The sequence below is a fragment of the Lepidothrix coronata genome, unplaced genomic scaffold (genome assembly GCF_001604755.1).
Source record: "Lepidothrix coronata isolate B3197 unplaced genomic scaffold, Lepidothrix_coronata-1.0 Scaffold2, whole genome shotgun sequence".
NCBI lineage: Eukaryota > Metazoa > Chordata > Aves > Passeriformes > Pipridae > Lepidothrix > Lepidothrix coronata.
Window position 1 is genome coordinate 4,847,001 of NW_016690182.1, and position 19,719 is coordinate 4,866,719.

Here is a 19,719-nt window from a genome sequence, read left to right on the forward strand (position 1 = left end):
GATGTGGGGTAGGATGTTTACTTGGAACAAGTGAAAGTAAGTACTTTAAATCTCATTATGGTTTAACCTTGTAGCAAAACCTGAAGTCCAAGGGAGTTTTGCATTGTATTAAACAGAGGCAGGATTTTGCTTATAGTATCTAAAACATATGAACTAGCTGTCAACTGGTCCCTCTTAAAACAGGTGAGATGGGATGGTTGGGTGTGTTTATGGTCTTGTATAGTTACTAGTCCCACCATTTTCCACATGGTTGACAAGGAAGTTAAACCTTTCTTACTCTGGGTAAAGATGAAACAGATTTACTAAGTACAACAATTAAAAAAAAAAAAAAAACCACAGTTGTTTCCAGATATATTTAGCTTGTGTGTCTTAAACAAAAGAATCTAGAAAGCCAAGAGGTCCTCAATCCAATTCCGTTCCACTTCAGTGTAAGAGTGCACACTTCCCATCAGAAGCACAGAGTGCACGATGATCCCAAGGGTCAGGTCCACCTTATTCTTGGAGAAGGTTTGCTAAGCAGGCACATTAAATTATAGTAGTAAAAGTGATTGAGGTTTGCAGATGATCTGCAGTGAGGCAACATAAATGGGAAAATCTGTTCCTCGATGGCAACCACAGGGCTGTCTCCTTTCAGTCCTTTCTTTTCCCTGCTAGTTTGCCTCCCCTATGAATACCCCTCCAGTGCTATGCCCAGGGGATCCAATTAATGTATCTCAGAGGGTTGTTCAAAGGGAAGTACAGTCACATAATTATTTGGTTTCATATTTGAACAAAAACATTTTGCTGTACAGTCCTGATGAATGTAAAACGCTTTTCAGTGCAAGGAGCACCACACGATTCTCTCATTGTAATGAGTCTAAGATCAGAATAAAGTAGTAGACTCTCTGTCTTGTTTCAAGATACTGTATGAGTGTAGAGAAGGAGTTATTCCAGACACTTCAAAATGAAGTGATGTGATGGTTCTTTGCAGCTTTCACAAGATGGCCATATTAGACACATCCAAATTTGCCTTGTCTGTAGATACTATTTTTGCTTTCGCACACTAGTCCTACTCAATGTAGTGTTTAAATTAAGCATAAATTATTCTATAATGTCTTCATAGCCCAATTCATGTCGCTGTAACCCGCCTGGCAGATTTAGCATGCTGTTTATTTGATCAAAAAGAAGGAGGGGAAAAAAAAAAGGAAATTAAATTTCAACTCTTGGACAAGATGTGCTGGAAGAACTTGGATTTGATACACATTTTAGCCCAAAGATTTGGTATTCCAAACAGGATGAAAGTAACCAAGCACACGCTCTGCCATGTGAATACAACTTTTTACTGATTTCTTCACCTCTTCTTGGCTTTTCAGTGGATTTTGGTGTAAGTGCTCAGCTGGACAGGACTATTGGGAGAAGAAACACATTTATTGGCACACCTTATTGGATGGCACCTGAGGTCATTGCTTGTGAGGAGAACCCAGACTCTACATATGATTACAGGGTACGTGTTAAACTCTGCATAAGGTACAAAAACATGCAGGTTATTGCTGAAATTCTGCTAATTTGAAAAGTTCAAACTTCCTGCCTTTTAAACCACAATAGTACTAGAACTGCACAAATAGGAGTATTTGTAATATGTGGGTGGAGGCTCTTTTTAAGATTGGAGTTTCATTATTAATTATTTTTTGTGAATTGTTAATGCATGAAATACACTTTCATGATCTTCTCTGCAATAAAAAAGTACTGATATATGAAGGAAGAGAGAAGTTCCAAAGGAATACTTGGAGTAGTGTAATATGAACATGGCAAGTGGCTGCACTCTGTAATAGAGCTCCGTACTCATCTGTGAATCCCGAATTAATTGGCAGTAATTAGTATCACTTCACTCATTTATGAGCATGTGACTGCAAGAGGTTTCCCGTACCAGAATGATTTCTGGTCATTGGCAGGGTGGCTGAGGTGAGAAGGCACAGAATATCCTGTATTTCAGTTTGTGTCCATTGCCTCTTGTCCAGTCACTGGGCACCACTCAGAAGTCTGGGTTGGTCATTCTTACTTCCCTCCTGGTAGGAATTTGTACCCGTGTATTTGTACCCATGAGATCCCTCTTAGCCTTCCCTTCTGCAGACTGAACTGGTCTTTCTCTCTCTGCCCAGACCCTCCCAGCTCCAACACCTTAAGCACCTTTGTGGCCCTTCACTGCATCCCCTCCAGTGTGTCTATGACTTCTTTTTACTGGGGAGCCCAAGAACAGCTATTAAGCACTTCTTATGGTTTTCTTCCTAACCCATAATATGTTGATGCTGTTCCAAAGAGACTCACAAAGCTTATTCTTTGTCCTCTGGCCTCTTTCCAGCAGTGTTGTCATTTGTCTGCCTACACTTACCATGCAGGATATTTTCCAGAGATGGCTTTCTGAGCAGACATCTTCTGGGTGACCCTGCAGTCACTCTTTTAGTTCAGGTGCTCTCTTCATTGCCACTTGGCACCTCTCGTTCCAATTGCGGCTTCAGAAATGTTTATGAGAAGAACCTGTTACTGCTTCCATTTCCTGCTGATTCAGGGGCTGTGATTCTCCCTTGCTGAGACCTTCTGTGCTGCACTGGCAGAGTGAGGTCATGTTGTGTGTCTCAGTCATGACCAAAGAATGTTCTTGGATTTTATTTTTTAAACCATACCAATCTTCTGAAAACTCAAATTATTTCTTGTCTTCATTCCCTGTCCCCAGTCGATTTCCTTCTCAGAATGTGTACTTATCAGAAGATAGTTATAAAGAATGTGCACTCCTAATTCTAGAGGTTTCTTTGCCTTCAGTAATAATCACAGTTTGTCAGTTTTCAAATAGATTCTGCAGATGCTAGTTTAAAACTGATCAGCAGAGGGTTTTGGAAGCACTTATGCAAACAGTGCTATGACTCAGAAGGTGGCACGGGGTCGGTCTTTTCCACAGAGATTTATAGCTGATAGGTTGAGCTACGTAGCAGGAAGCCACTCTGTAACTTCTTGGTCTTAAAAAAAAAAAAAAAAAGAAGCCAAAAGAGTAAAAATATATACACATAAATATGTGTGTATACACACCAAGCTTTACAAACACTCTTCATCCTCCCTGTCACCTGTCGGCCTCTTGTGCTTTGGAACTCCAAAAGTCTTTGTAGCCTGTTTGTTTCTCTCATCGTCCCAAAACCTGTGGTACTATCCCAGTAGTCATTTACTTAAGAGGTCCGGATCATGAATCCATGAAATTCCCACTGGTTTTGTTGCCAAATCCCTTCACAAACTGTGATGTGAACTCACTGTCAGCTTGTGTAAAGAGTTCAGAGCAGCTGGACTGAGAAGGCTCTTTTGATAAAGTCAGGTTAGTTAGAAAGCTGTGCTGTGTCTGAGCTGCTATTTATGTAATGGTTTATTCCCTCTAATCTTTGAAGGTTTGTTTTCTGTTGCCGTGTTTTTTAAAAGATAGTTTTGGAGAAGCTCTGCAAGTTGGTTTGGTCGCGTGCCTCTCATTTGGCTACATTTAGACACAAAGAAATAGTGAAATAATGCACATGATTAATCAAGTGGAAACCTGTGAAGTTTTTACAGTCACTGGTGGTGTTTACGATTTACCTTCATCATTAAAACCTGGCCCTTGGCATCCAGATCAGCTGATAAAGGGAACTCCACTCTGTTAACTGGGCTGAACATATACTGCAGCATAAATCTGACTGCATGCTGTGCTCTCATGTGCCCAAAAACGTGGGACCGGAGATTTTGTAGACAGAAGAAGTCAGACCCTAAGTCCTGAATATAATTTCTGTTCCATCAGTGTAGAAACTCAGCAATGACTGCTCTGAAATAAGCATTAAGACCAAGAATTTTTGGGGCCAGAAGGAGGAGGGCGAGGCACTGCTGTGTCTCACTACCTCATGAAAAGAGATTTAAGACATATATTTAAGTGGTGCCTGCTATGTTCTGGCTCTTGTTTTTTGAATGCAGAAGGTCTGCATTTTGAGGCTGGCTGCTTAAATGATGACTCAGCTGTTCAGAGTTGCATGGGAAATGGGAAGCTTCTGGCTATTAGCACATTTCCTAAAAGCTCAGTAGGGAGTGGGAGGGAGCAGAATATATGTCACTCCAGCTAAAACAACATGATCCAGGAGAAATCTAGGGAAACTGTAAAAAAAAAAACCCAAAAAACAGTAAACCAAAGAAAACCCCAAAACCTAAAAATCCAGAAGAAAACAAACAAAAAAACTTGAATGCTGCAAGCTGCAATGTGCATTGTTTCTCTCCTGCAGAGTGACCTGTGGTCTCTGGGAATCACTGCTATTGAAATGGCTGAAGGAGCTCCTCGTAAGTGATTTGGTATAAAGGTGGGGGGGTCTGTGCTTTGTAACATGTTCTGTGTTAAAGTAACTCATGCTTGGCTAACATAGATTTACAAAATTCTGGTTCTGTCTGTATCTTTAAAAATAATGTATGACTTTTTCTCCTTTGGACTGTTTTGCTTCCCTGTTCCTTTCAGACCTTTTCAGTCTATATTTTGATTCCTTGCCTTCATTTCCTAGGGAAACAAAATTTATTTGTTTTAAAGCTCTTGTTAGCATCGCTTTGTTGACCGCTGCCTGTGGGTTCAGCTGAGCAGAAGTGATTGACATGTTAGCAGAAAACGTTGACAGGAGTGGTTTTTGGTTTAGGTCAGTAAAAATAATTATGGCAGTAGGAGAAGGTAGGCCTAAAGGTTATATTTTTACTCTGTACAGTTTTTGGGATTAATACTGTGTTTTCTCACGTGTAATGGCTTTGGTCCATGACCACATTCTCAACTTGACAGCAGATTGCCATAGTTTTACAGCCTGCCCGTGCCTGCCAGGTGTCCCTCTGGCTCCTCCAGTGAGCCTCTGGCAGCAGAGACCTGTGGATGCAAAGTCCCCGTGTGTTGTGGTTTCCATGGAGGACTGGCTGCTTTGCCCCAGCTCCCGCAGAGCAGATGTGATGCGATGGGGTATCCAGTCACTGCTGAGAGCACGGGGGATGAAATAAATCATGCTCTGGCCTGAGCCCGAGAGCATGGAGGCTGTGTTTTTAAAAAACACACTTGGCTGTTCTCCCATCAGACTTGGTTTTCAGCAGGAGCCAGCTGGAGTTCAGGAGCACTTTCAGATCCTGTGCTTCAGCATAACTGAAGCTTGGTCCTGAGACATGGGGAGTTTTCTTTGAGAGACTTCGTAGCTTTGCATGCCAGTTCCTCATGCCACTTGTATTTGATGTTTTCCCTAGTTTTGACAGGGAAATGCTATGGATTAAATTCTGTTGCGTTTTGTTTTGTTTACTGTGGTACAGCAGTGTCTGGGACCCAGAGGTAGAAACTAGACTTCTGTCCCCCATCTCCACGATGTGTTGTATTATCGACAATACAAAGGAAGAAGTCAAAACCAGAACCCAAATGTGAGAAGTGATAGCAGGTGGATGCAGATAGAGAAATTAATAGAAAGCAGAGAAGGGTTTACCAGAGCAGTCTTCTCACTTGTACTAATGCTGTAATGCTGTAAGTCCATTCCTATTAAGAGAATCACTGCTGGACACCTACATATCATAAGAAATCAGCCTCTGTGTAGTTCTTATCAGTCCCCATTCAGTAGCTCTGTTCAGTGAAGGCCAGCCTTTGACCCCTGATGTTTCTCCGTGGCAGATGGAGCACACTCATAATTCCATACAAAATGCCTGAGATAGATGAGATGTGACAGTATTTACTTTATGTAGAGTTCTTCATAGCTTCAATTCCCACAACAGTAACGCTAAAGAGAAGTACATTGGGCTGGAGAGAAACCAGCATCTGAATGAATGCAGGAATAGAATCTGTTGCAGATTGCCTAATAATGGTGCTCACACTGCCAAGCACAGAACAGATGAACTGTGTGCTCAGTCATTCCACTCTGTGCCGGTGATGCAGGTTATGAGCTCCTCGCTTCGCATCAGCTTTTCTTCATCCTGCATTTTCTCATATGCCATGAACAATGTAGTGAAGAGCTTGGTTAAAATGGAGCTTATCATTTATCTGAACCATAAGCCAGACATAATGACTAGATAGGTATTTCAATCTCAGCTTTAACTTCTGTGTATGTAAAAACATGCTTTGGCATCCGAGAAAGGTGAGCTTTTCTTATGTCCCTCTGAAGCGTTATATATATCAAAAATATGAAGGAAGTTTTACTTGTTTGTGCCTTGCAGCTTTTCTTTCAAATCTCTTTTATCTGGAAATTTCTGTGTGTTCAGAGACTTGATTTCTTGGCTGTAGTGTGAATTCTGTTGACTACTGGTGTGGTTCTGGGGCAGGTGCTGTGGTGTTTGAAGTGGGGATGTTTGTGGAGGACTGTTCCTCTCTGTTGGTAGAGCCAGGCTCATGGCACAGCTGGGTTAGCATGGTCTGGCTGTGGGAGGGACACAGGGAGGACGTGCACCCTTCAGTAATTTGTGGTTTCTTTTGCAGCCCTGTGTGACATGCACCCCATGAGAGCTCTCTTCCTCATCCCACGGAACCCACCCCCAAAGTTGAAATCCAGAAAATGGTAAACAGATGTGTAAAAAAACCCTATAGTTCTGGCTTTTGCATTGGGCTTAGAAGGATTTTGAACTCAATTGTCCAGAGACAATGATCCCGTTAAATCTTACAGTGATCTAGGAGGTGTTTCCTAGGCTTTTGCTGGTGCTGGGTTAAGCCAGAGGGCAGATATAGTTTACCTTTGGGAAGCAACACCTTTCTTTTGAACTCTGTCTAAACTGCAGCAGTTGTTTAATTTTTGTGTTTGTGGCTGAAATTGCAGGATAGGCAAGGAAGGCTTAGATGGGCTGCTTGGGGTCAGTGCTTTGTGCAGAAGACTGCATGGACACTGTGGGGCTAATGGCAGTCAGTGTGCCCCACAGATAGTTACTTTTAAATGAAGTGTATAAAGAAAGCCTTCATCTGTTCTGTCTTTTTCAGGTCAAAGAAATTCCTAAACTTTGTTGAAAGCTGCCTTGTAAAACATTATTTGCACCGTCCATCCACTGAAACTTTGCTTAAGCATTCTTTCATCCGAGACATGCAGAACGAACGGCAAGTGCGCATCATGCTGAAAGATCACCTGGACAGGACCAGGAAGAAAAAAGGAGAAAAGGGTAACGTGGCAAAACCAAAGTAAAAGGCACTTCAGAGAGCAGGTCCTGTTTGAATTTTGGCACAAGGCAGATACAACTGAAACAGCAGAACCAGGAAAATTGAGACAGCGTAGTCCTTGATAGTGGTGGGGCCATTTTGAAGATCTCTTTGTCAAAGCCTGGGTCCTTCATGCTGTTTAAGTGCCAAAGTCTTTGGAACCTGACTGACCTGAGTCACTGAGAGTGACCCTGATGCTAGCAGAAGCAAGGAGTCCAAGCCTAGGGGTCTCCTTTCTGGAGCATCTAAGTGGTGCTCTACAAACATTTTCTGGTCTCTTAGTTCATATTTCTCTCCCAGATCCACCTGTTGTGTCTCCATATAATTTTATCTTGTGAATTCTTTGGAGGCAGCAGGGCTCTTTAAGTGTTTTGCAGTGGAGTGCACAAAAGAGACCTAGAGAAGACCTCCAGCAAAACACAAATGGATATAATGAATCATCTGCTTCACAGAGTGGATCAAGAAAAAGAGAGAATCTGAGTTTGTTACAAAAGCCAGCCTTACTCTTCAAAGCAAAACCTGGAAGAAGCAGTGCTGGAGAGGGGATAATACTTGTGTAAATGCCTCTGTAAATGCCATGGCAGACTAAGGGCTGTGCAGAGGGAGAGTGAAACCCGTAGCCTGTTGAACAACAATTTTCCCCTTTCTTCTCTCCTGTCTTCCTCTTTTGTATATTTTTATGGCAGAGGCACTGTGAAGATCAGTGACTGTGAGGGCAAACTTGGAAAGCACTATGGTGTTGGGAGGTGTCTTATAAACTCCAACCAAGTAGTGATTTGACAACAGGAATATTTGTGCCTAAAATGAAATTGCTCTTGCAATGTAGATTTACTGACTCCAGTAGTAGTTGCAAAATCTGCCACCTCTTTCAGCTATGAATCTCAAAGCACATTGGAATGGAGAGACAGTAAATTAGAGTTTCTCACAAATGCCCTTGGGGAGGGGCAGGGAAATGCAATGATAACAATCAGTTCTTGATGAATAGTCATATTTTGACCTGAAAAGTGCTATTTTAATCAAGGCTCCCCTGTAATGGAGAACCGTGTAAAATTGCCAGACTATACACTTCAAAATAGTAACTTCAAAAAAAATGAAACCCCAATTTAGCATGCAATATTGCCAGCAATGCAGGGTAGGACTCATTTGAAATTATCCCGTTAAAACTGCCTTCATTATCCCGTTAAAACTGCATTCATGTTAGTCTTGAAGAGAACTTTAAACTACCGGTCAGCCTCTTCTAAACCTTTGTGCTAAAACTAGCATTAGTGGAGGGTTTTTACTTATTTACTTTGATACAAAAGGAAACCTGGATTTACTGAAAGCCTCAGCATAGCCATACAACAGTTATGAGCAGCAGAGCAGGGCAGTGCAAGGCTTTTATGTCCTATCTAAATGTCTTTCTAAAGAACTCCTCTGCTGGTGGTTCCGTGGGGGTTGGGATCCTCTGTGGGTTTAGCCTAATTTGTTTCAGGGGGTGGAAATAGGTTAGTTTTTCAAAACTAACACAGTCAGTCAACAGAAAAGGTGTGTGTGTGTGTAAAGGGGCTGCCCTGAAACATTACCTGAACTAGATTTTGAATTATATATGTGGATATTTTGTCTCCCCTCAGCCTCCCAGTACAATCTGTGACTTCTAAATTCCAATTCCTGTTGAGCCTGTAGTTCAGGTTGAGTGCTCAGAAACAAAGTTGAAGATCATACCTTAAATAACAGTATCCTCCTCTGGGGTTTGTTTGTTCTCTTTTTTAGAAGAAACGGACTATGATTACAGTGGAAGTGAGGAGGAAGATGATGAGCTGAATGAAGATGAAGGAGAACCAAGGTTAACTTTATTACTGGAATAGAAAATTTGACTGCCCAAGCTGTTCTCATTGAAGCTGGAACAGCTTTCTTAACTTGCTCTGAATCCCTAATCTCCTGTGTCCCCTTTGGTAGCTTTAACAGTTTTGTAGCTGTCAAACGTAACTGCTGGGTATAAAATATCTGTAATAAGCTGCTTCTTAGTTCCCCTGCAATAGGGAGGAAACTCTCAAATGAAGGACCCAATAATCACCTTCAGGCTGGTTTGTAGCACAGCAAGTGTGGCTACACAGTCAACATGCTGGAGATAAATCTTAATTTCCTAACACGAGACACCAAACAATTCCCAGTGCACCTTGTATTCTGTCTTTAATGTTACGTTTAGTCATGTAGAAACCTCCTCTTTGTTTCAGCTCCATAGTTAATCTCCCAGGGGAGTCAACTCTCCGTCGTGAATTTCTGAGGCTGCAGCAGGAGAACAAGAACCGTTCTGACCCTCAGCGCCAGCAGCAGCAGCTGAAGGACCAGGAGAAATACAAGAAGCAGCTGCTGACAGAGCGGCAGAAGCGGATTGAGCAGCAGAAGGAGCAGAGGAGGAGGCTGGAAGATGTAGGGACTGGCTTGTATTGTTATTCCATGTGTCTGTAGAAAGTAGGCTTTGAAAGGCAAGAAGGGCTGTGTTAAATTGTCAGCACAACCTGGAGCGTAGCTTTTCACCTTGGGAGAATTGTGAGACTTTTGAATGCAGTGATTTTAAATGGGCTCTGTCGTTTTCCTGCTGACAACCTGCCCCAAGCTTTGGAAATAGAAGAGGAAGGCCAATTTGCTTGAGTTAGTTTTGGTGGGAAGCCCAGGCAGATGGGATGAGAGATCCCCATTTCTTTCCCGTGTGCATATCCCAGTTTGGAGTTAGTCGGTCTGGTCCAGAGTCCTGGCCCTGCTTGTGTTTGAGATGTTAAAAGATAGCTGCTGCCTTTTCAGCTGCTTGACATGCTGTGGTATTGGAGGCAGCGTTGAGTCATAGAATCATAGGTTGCAAAAGACCTCTAGGATCATCCAGTCCAACCTTACCCCAGCACTGACAAGTGCATCACTAGCCGCATTCCTAAGTGCCACATCCGCATGTTTTTTGAACATTTGCAGGAATGGTGATTCCACCACTTCCCTGTGCAGTCTGTTCCAGTGCTTAGTCACCCTTTCAGTAAAGAAATTTTTCCTAATATCCAATCTAAACCTCCCCTGGCACAACTTGTTTGTTACCCGGGAGAAGACACTGACCCCCAGCTGGCTACAACCTCCTGTCAGGGAGTTGCAGAGAGGTACAGGGTCCCCCCTGAGCCTCCTTTTCTGCAGCCTAACACCCCCAGCTTCCTCAGTCACTCCTCATCAGACTTGTGCTCCAGACCCTTCACCAGCTCTGTTGCCCTTCTCTGAACTCACTCCAGCACCTCAATATCTTTCTTGTAGTGAGCGGCCCAACGCAAACCAAAAATAACCAGCATGTCTCTTCTCATGAGTATCTGACAAAACTCAAGCACTGTGTGAACTCTGGAGCTGATGTTTGTGAAGCACAGTGCTGCTCCAGCAGAACAGGGGCACTCTGGAAAAACCCTTCCTTCTTGAAATGACAGGAAGACATTTGTCATTAGATTAGCTGCCAGCTGTCGGGGAGATCTTGCATGCCTGCCTAAATGAATGACAAAGCTGCCTTGGGCTGCCAAAAGGGCAGAGGTTTCACTTCAAGTTTGGCAGTTGTGGTGGTGGCAGCTTCTGCTGCGTGGTGTGTGGGGTGTCCCCTGTTAGTGACTGCAGAGCAGGAAATGGGCCTTGTGATTAATGAACAATGGCATAAGTAATCGGTGGGTACAAAAATAAAGTGAAATAAGCAACGTTATTCCCTGGCTCTCTTCCAGCACCAGAGGCGAGAGCAGGAGCTACGAAGGCAGCAGGAGTGTGAGCAGAGGTGGCCAGAGGCAAAGGTCGGTCAAAGGAAAGAGGAAAGGGGTAAAGAAGACAAAAGGGCTGTGGAAGATGAACACTTCATAGTAGATGGACAGAGGAAATTAGAAAAGAAGCAGGTATGCAGAGAGTGTTTACTGACAGCAGTTTGCAGCTTCCTCTTCCTGTATCTGATGTCTTTCTCTGTTCCCTGAGGGTATTCCCATCCTCTTGAGTCATGGACCAAAGGAGGGCTTTATTAAGGCATTCACTGCCTCTTGTTCTCAGATTCGGCCTTTTTTTGAATTAACTTACATGTTACTGAGTCATCCTCTGTATCTACAGCAGGGACACCACCTGTCCCACTTCTGTCCATACTGTTTCTCTGTGCTGAAATGGTCTTCACTCTGATTTAAAATTCCTTTTCCCTTAAAGCTTCCAGCATCAAGTAAACCTAAGCTTAAATCTCCAGCCTCCATTTTGTATTCTGGTTGTAATGAGAACCATTTCTTTTTCACAAAAATAGTGGAGCAGAGGTTAATTTTAACACTGAAGTCTCTATCAGATTTGGTACATTGGCCACCATGTTTTTCTGATGTTTCAGCTGCAAATTGATTTGTAGAAGCATGGAGTGTTTTATTAAAGTCCTCCGGTTTTAGGAAAAGTAAACAGAAGAAATATGATTTTCTGACATGCTGTCTAAAAAGCCAAATACGGTATTTGGTGTCACTTTATTCTTCCTGTTGCTCGGGGTTCTGGCTCTTCTGTGGGCCCTGCTGGAATTGTGCTCACTCCGTTCTTTGAAAAGCCACTATTTCCAGCAGGCAACTGGGTTGTCTTCCAAGGCATTGTTCTCTCTGAGGTTCATCATTCTCTGCTTTCAGAAGATGGAAGATGTGCAGCACAACAGGAGGGTGCATCGAACTCTCCCCAAAGATCAGACACAGCTGCTGTCCCTCCAACATGACCACAAGCAGAAGAAGAAGGAGCCTTCCATGAGTTCAAATGCAGCAGTGCATCCTCCATCAAGCAGCACAAGCAAAGAGGTACTGTCTTGGCCAGTGTAGCATTTTGGTGCTCTGCAGTTTATGATGCTGTGGTTATGCTGAAGCCAAAAGCAGACTGATCTTTAAACCTCAATCTGGAGCTTTACCTGTGTCTTACTACACACCTATGCTACAGTAAAGTCTTTGCTTGCCATTAATATTCAGAAGATAAGGAAAGGGAAAAATCGCTGTTACTTCTACTTAAATTTAGAGAGGGGTTTGACTGGTGAATGGGGAAACAGTTCTTCTGGTCAACTAGGTGTCATTCCCTTGTTTTCAAAGAGGAATGAATTAAGGTAATATCATCTGGCATTTAACAGAGGTCTTTGCCTGATGTGAGGGTTCACAAAACTGACCCAGACACAGAACAGCATCATGCCTCTCAAGTACAGACCTCTGCTCCCCAACATCAGGCTGTGGTGCCTTTTCTTGTTTTTTATGTCCCAGGATAAGATTTAATGGATCAGGGCCACAGAACCATTTATTGGGAATTCCTTGGCTTTGCCATTGCACTTACCCTGTCACCAGCAGCTCAGGACAGTTTTTCCCTGCACATCTGTGTCCAGCTGTGAGCTCACTGTGTGCTGTATCTGGTCCCAGCAGCACCAAAGTGAATGAGCTGAGAGGGAAAGACTCCAAGCTCGGGCTTGACACTGCACAGGCTGAGGTCAGTTTGGGGAGCCCAGAGTGTCGCCTGCAGGAGTTTGCATCTGGATCATAATACATTGCATGAAGCTCCCTGTGGGCACAGAGCTGGGGGGTGAATTATCATATCTAGTTTTTACATCTTCTTTCTTGCTATGGTAGAATTTGCCTTTCATTATTAGGAGTTGCAAGTAATGAAAATGTGGCCTCAAGAGCATATAATGATTGAGTTCACTGGGGTTAGAATTTCATGGTGTTTGGCTGTGGTAGCTTGTTTTAATAAGGTATTTTTTGGGAGGGGGGTGGTTTGGTGTTCTTTTTTTCCCCAGTGGAGATCTGTGAGACTAAGTGGAACCATTTTCATGTTCTCAGCAGTTTCTTGGCTGTGTTAAGAATATGCTTACCTTTCTGACACAGGCACAAACATCCAGATATAGTGAGAGATACCATTAAGAAAGCCCACCCAGACACAGATAACTGGGTATTTTTATGGCATTAATCTCTAGTTTACTGTGTAGAGCCTTTCCTAGGCTGCTGAATCAGAGGATATGCTAAAGATTTACACTAGAGAATGGGAATGAGTCATGTTGAATGGAACTGAAAAGAGTAGAGGGGTCAAAACCACAGGATAAAGATTTTTGTAATGAACAGTGCCCTCGGGAAATTCATTCCTTCTAAATCATGTTTCTCAGTCTTTTCCGTAGTGCAAGTAACATAGCGAAAGATAGTGTTAAAAGTGTTTTAAAGTAGAAAGCAACGTGCAGTAATGTGAGCTCTGTAGAAGGGGGTAATAAATGCACAGCAAAACAGGCTGCATGTTGTCAAAGATAAGTAAATATAGACAGATGATTCGTCCCAGTTAAAATCCCAGCCTGCAGCAAAAGAGATGACCTAGAGTACTTCAGATGGAAACTCAGGCCCTTCTCTTTACTGCAGTTTGGAAACTTGATGGAAAAGGAAGGGTTGCAAATGGAGAGAAAGTAGTGGTTTATACTGTGCCAGGGCTGTCCTCCTTGATGAGAAGGTCCATCAGAGGTGGTGCACTCTGTGATGCTGTGGGAGAACATCCAGCTTCCGAAGCCTGGGGCTCAGTGTGCAACGTGCTGTTGCTTTTCTCCTTCTCAGGCCGAGGACCGAATAAAGAAGAGTGATGCCACCCAGCCTTCCCTGCAGTGGCCAGCGGCGCTGGGACACGAGGCCACACCACACTCCAGGATGGGCTCCGGCAGCAGCTCCAGCCCCTGCACCCCCGCGCCACAGAGAGCCATGGTAGTGCAGGTACTGCTGCCCCAGGTGGGGAGGAGGGACCGTGGGTGGTTCCCAAGCAGAAAAACGCATGAGAAAAGTGATTTTCTTCATTCCTGGCACAAATGACTGAGGCCTGTGCAAACCATCTCAGAGGCTTTTTAGTGACACTATTGCTGCTAAGTTCTGTATGGAATTATACTTAAGCACTGCAGGTCAGGGTTAGATAACAGTTATTTTTACATACTTGATGCCTGATTGCTGGTTCCATGATATTCCTCTTAGATGTTTCACAGAAAGCCTGAATGGCTGAGCTGTTGCAGTCCCTGGATGATGTATTATTTACGTGGTGCCATAAATGTGTGTGGCACTTTACAAAAAAAGTCCAAAACCAGAATTTTTATAAGTGAAATCATGTAAAAAATAAAAATTTTAAGTGAGCTTATGAAATAATCTGAAAATAAGTGGAGATGCAGTAAGGGCAATGCAGAGTCAGATTTTGCTGTGGATAGAGCCCAGGAAGTCTGTGACTTTAAAAACTTCGGTATTAGAGGTAGAAGTGGTATCTAAACAGTACCTATGCAGTGAAAGCACTCTGATGAAGCTATTCATTGAAATCCTTCTCTCAAAACATTTTATCTCCTGCTTTTTCTACCAGTTCTGGGAGAGGTGATTCAGAGTTCTCTCAGTGTGCCCAAAAATTCGACTTCCTTTCAACCTCCTACTCTTTCAAAGGGTATGAGGTAAGTAGCTGAGACTGCAGGGTTTTTTTTCTCCAGTCTCTTGTGAAAGGACTGTAAGCATATTGAACAAAATCAAAACAAAACAGCAAGTAGAAATTGAATAAACTACTGTAAGTGTGAGCACAGCTCACTTAAGCTGGATCTCTCCACTTGCTTTGAAAACGTGCAGTGGCAGCAATAATCTTACTGCTTCTACATTTTACACAGCACTTTAGTTGTGCATTCATTCATCCCCACAGAGAGGATATACAGTTACAACATTTGTTTTATTCTTGGCAGCTCTCAGTTTCTGCTGGGCTCTCAGATGCGTGGATGGATGGATGTACAGCTTCTGATCCACCTCTCCAGTTGTTTCTGTAGGACTTAGCTCATGGTACCCACAGGGGAGTGGCATTCAGAGCAGGCTTGAGCATTGTTTGTGTGCTGCTGTGGCCTTATTTCCTTCTGTGTTGGATCTTAGAGTCAAAGGGGGAGGATCAGACTGCAGAGAGGGTGGGTTGTTGGTTTCAGCTCAGCTGCTTCCAGAGAATGTTGAGCTGCCTCACTGCCAAGCCCAGGCAGCAGGGTGGGCCCGTGTACTTCTTTGAGGCTGTTATGGCTTATTGCTATGAGATTAGGTTATATTATCCCAAACCTTTTTTAAACTCATTGCTGGCAACTGGAATTTTCCTTGGCATGAGCTTCAGCTGAACATCTACATGAAAGATTTTAGAATCACAAGATGGTTTGGGTTAGAAGGGACCTCTAAAGGTCATTTAATCTGTTTCCAGAGATGGAGCATCTGCAACATCTTAGGGCAAACTCTTCCAGTGTTGCACCACCCTCATTGTAAAGAATTTCTTCCTTTGCTTTCCTGAAATTCAGGATCCTGACTTGGCTCTTTACCTGAGCCATATTCCCTCAGTACTGCAAATTCCACCAGTGCACGACCACTGCAGCCCTGGCTGCCTCCAATCTTGATGTCCCCAAGTAGCTCTCTCGTGTTGGTGATCCTGAGGTCCAGTATGGCATCTCCCCTGGTAGGGCTGCCTATTACCTGGCTTAAAAAGTTGCCCTCCTTGCATTCCAAGAGTCTTCTGGATCACCTACAGTTCCCTGTGCTGCTCTTCCAGCAGATGTCAGGGTGGTTGAAATTCCCCAGCAGGATATAGGGAAGCAGCTCTTCCTTATCATTCTGCTTCAGTTTGTGCCCTAGAGGGAGTCTGTGGAGTCTGGGAGTCATGTAATAGCTGGCTGTTAGTGTCTCTAAGTCAAAGCCTCCCTCTGCCTTTCCTGTTCAGGTTGCTGTTTGGTGATGATGCAAAAGTCACCACAGACAGATGCTGTGAGCAGAAAGGCCTCGTTTCACCTGATAGCTTTTTCATGGAAAAATATTTATGTGTGTCTTCTCACATCCTTTTTTTCCAGGGCCTGTTTGTTGTTTCAAGTCACGAGTATTGTAAGTGGGCTGAGTTGATGGCCTGGCTTGTAGCATCAAATCACTGGAGAGCTATTGCAAGGTCTACAAGAAGGACACTTGTATCTTAGCCTTGGGTAGAGGCTGGCAGCTTCCCTGAGGCAAATATTTCAGCCCTGTAGTAGCAGTGGGAGCATCCATAGTTTGTTGCAGGGCCTTTGAGATTCTGCAGTAGCACAGTGGCTGTACAGAGGATAGTTCTGCCCTGTTGAGGTGCCATTCCCAGGATGAGAGGAGCTACATGCTAGGCTGGCTTCTTCACGTGGGACAAGTGATCATTCCTTTGCACCCTGTCAGTGCTTCTCTGTTTGGTAGCACCTCTCCCAGCTGCCAAGAGGAGTGGTGAAGAATGAAGCAGTATTTACTAACCTCTTTCACGTTCCTTGATGGAAACTACACTATAAAAATTTTATGCTGTTTAAAGCGATGGTGTTACTTAAGGATAATAGCAGCAAGTGATGTACAGTTGTTGCCTGTGATTTCATGCCCTGCTGGGAGCTGCCCTGTTGCCCACTCACAAGGCAGAGCTCCAGCTGACAGCCCACGTGGACAGGGAGAAGCCAATTTGTACTCTTTACCTGCTGTGTTTGCATGGAGACCAGATGAACTTTAATGGGTAATTTGTAAATCCTCTGGAGGGTTGTCTTTCCCTCTGCTGGTTGGGAGCAGCTGGTGATGTCAATAACAGCATGTTTGGATATGCTGCCTGCATGAACTGTGTGAAGTGTTCAGGCAATAGGAGTGATGGGCCAGTTAGTCACCTGAAGATTAAAAGACTCACAGCAATATACTTGTGAGGTTCAGTACGTGGGTGCCTTGTTGATTTAAAATAAAAGTGAACTGTGGAGTTAAAAGGCAAGCTGAATTCATTACAGATGCTGCAGTGAAGAACTTCCAGCCGGGTTTGTCAGAGAGGAATCATCTGTTGTTACTGCTCTGCTCAGACAAAAATGACTTCTTATTTTCAACAATTATATTCTGTGAGATCATGTGGCAAGATCCTTGTTGCCCAAATCTCTCTCGGAATATTATTTAACGGTAAAACTTAACACAACCCCTGAGGTGCAAGGAGCATGATTTCTCAGTGTCTAATATGCTACCTATGCTATGTCTGCTAAGGGGAATGCAAGATGTTATCAGTTCAGAGTGTACCATTTCCCCCTGTTTTGTACCAATTTTGTGTTTGCTGCAGTATGGTAGCAGGTCTGGCTCTCTGGTTGTGATGGTGTGGGATGAGCCGTTTTGGGCTGCCTGCAGAATTTCACAGAGGCTTCCTGAGCAAAGTCACTGAGTCTGTTCCTCTGCCCAGCACCTCCTGCTGCCTGACTAGTGGAGGAATTTAGCTCACATCTGAAATGAACCTCATTTTTTAATTGACTCTGTAATTTTCCTGTAGGATTTGGTAGGTAGATTTCTATTGTCTGGAGTGATGTGGTTGAATCAGAACAAGAAGGCTAACAATATTACAAGAAATAGGTGTGCATAAAGTCATGGGCTGTCCTGGTATCCCAGAGCGCATCTGCTCAGGATTTTAAGAAACTCTTTTTCCTTATTCTGTTTTGTAACAACACTTGCACTTTATCTCTTTCTTCTATGTAGATTCAGTTCAAATTAGTAACTTGGGCATCCTCCAAAAAGCAGTGCAGCCTGTCTTTTTAAAACTTATTCCATGTAAATATTTTTAAACTAACTATAGTAATGAGTCTTTGTGCCATATCACCTTATGTTATCATTTCAGGGATCAAAAGGTTCTTTTCCTTAGCTCTGTTATGTGTCCCTTTATGGTTTGAAGACACACAGTAGGTAACACTGTCTCCTCTACTGCTTTCTGTTGATGAGAAGAGCTACAGTTCTTTCAGTGTTACTTAAAACCAATTTAAGATTCAAATCTTGGTATTTTAGAATCATTGTTTGCTGAGGTTTTTAAATTTTCTTCCCCATACAAATGATTTTATCTGTAAAATTTAAGAGGAATATCAGGCACTATAATTTTAGGGTCTATCTGAGATGGTTTGGGCTTGCTGTGGAAGCAGGTGTCTCTTCTTGGCTTTACATGGAACTAGTGTACTGGTCTCTCTTTGCCCAAAGAAGGTATGTGGGCACCATATGCACAGTTTGGATTCACTCAGTTATTTATATCATGATTCAGCAAAGCTCATCCATGCTTTTAAGTACAAATAATTTTCTGGTAGACTCCAGGACTCAAAAGCTGGAATTTAAAAAGAAATGCATGTATCTTGTTGAGAAAGTGACAAAGAAAAAAAAAATCCTCCTATATTCTGATAATAATACACTTGCTGTAAGACCTGTTCCTGTTGCTACGATGAATCGTTTCAAGGGAACACTTTGCTGCTCAAATAATTCTGGTTAACTAAAAACTGTTATTAGTGACAATCATGTTGGACATAAAGGTAATTTTGACAAAATGAAAGGACATAGATTATGAGATGTTATAACTGCTGAAAAAGCTATTTTCTGTAAAGGGAGTCAACAGAACATATTGTCCCAAAAAGGCAGGGAAAGCACCTGAATATTTAACTAGGTGAACTTATCCAGACTGGTTTTTGACAGTTGATTTTGCCATACTGGTCTGGGAGGTTGTGATGAGACATCTTCTGTATCTTTAGCTGGTTTTAGTATTACTACCTGTCAATATTTAATTGATGTAGAACATTGTTTCCATTAAATAATTAGTTTTGTACAGTTACAGAAAGTTTGTAATCATATTATCTTCTGAAAAGCTGTGTGCAGTTCTCAGTTTCTGTGTTTTACTTTTTAGGATGGGGGAACTGGAGAATTTTATAGACTTGGGCTGATGATAAATCAATAAAATATTCATCTGAGTCATTCTTTGGGGAAACTGAACTGCAGCGACTGTTGCAGTAGCTCAGTTGGGACACAAGAGTTTGAACTTTGACTTGGACAAAAATTGCAAACCTCCTTCTTAGGCCTCGAAGTGTTGGGGATGATGGTCTTTCCATGTGAAAGAGGCACCTCCCAGAAAGCCCTGGTCCTGCTTTGCATGGGAGGTCTGATGAGATAAAGGTGGTGTAGCTTCAGGCATTTCTCTAATACTTTTTCTGTTTCTATCAAATTGCTTCTAGCACAGCAATCCCTGCAGACAGGCCCAGCTCACGCAGAGCTTCCACGTGTTCTGTCTTGGTCTTGTGTCCAAGAGGATTTCTCATTTCAGGAGGCAGTACACTCAGCTGACATGTTTGGCTTTGTGTTTCTTCCCCTTTGGAAGATGCTAGTGTGGTAGATCATCAGTGTGTAGAATTTAAGGGACCTCTATTCTTGTGTCTCTTTTTTTTTTCCTTCTTTTAAATGCCAAAAGAATCAGAGCACTAAACGTTGAATATTTTAGCTTGAGTTTTACAATACTTGCTTCTTGTTCCCTTGGAGTGAAAACTTTGTAAAGAAATAATTTGATTCCTTCCCCTTCCTGTGCTGTGGTTGGGGTTTTTGCTACCCTCATGCTCTAATTTGACACCTTTGAAGAGATCTTTTAAACACAGGTGGTCACAATGGGATTGTGGGATCACAATGGGGTCACCTGTACATGACCACCCATGAGGAGTAGTCTGAGCATAGTTTCATTCATTCTTAACTGCATTCTCAAGTTTGATTATTTTTTTTCCAAGTAATTGTAAACTTTGTTATGGAGGAGGGCCAGGGACCCCTCATAAC

General features: G+C 42.9%; 1 protein-coding gene across 2 annotated transcripts in view; it reads left to right on the forward strand.

The window, feature by feature from the left end:
* NRK (Nik related kinase) overlaps positions 1-19,719 on the forward strand; it is a 99,524-nt gene that overhangs the window by 45,960 nt on the left and 33,845 nt on the right. Inside the window, exons 7-15 of one of the 2 annotated variants that reach the window (XM_017815323.1) lie at positions 1,353-1,483; positions 4,260-4,314; positions 6,452-6,530; positions 6,944-7,119; positions 8,906-8,978; positions 9,370-9,565; positions 10,870-11,034; positions 11,779-11,940; positions 13,711-13,863. In XM_017815323.1, coding sequence (XP_017670812.1) covers positions 1,353-1,483; positions 4,260-4,314; positions 6,452-6,530; positions 6,944-7,119; positions 8,906-8,978; positions 9,370-9,565; positions 10,870-11,034; positions 11,779-11,940; positions 13,711-13,863 — 1,190 coding nt within the window. The remainder of the gene's footprint in view (positions 1-1,352; positions 1,484-4,259; positions 4,315-6,451; positions 6,531-6,943; positions 7,120-8,905; positions 8,979-9,369; positions 9,566-10,869; positions 11,035-11,778; positions 11,941-13,710; positions 13,864-19,719) is intronic. The other variant, XM_017815330.1, reaches the window with a different exon arrangement.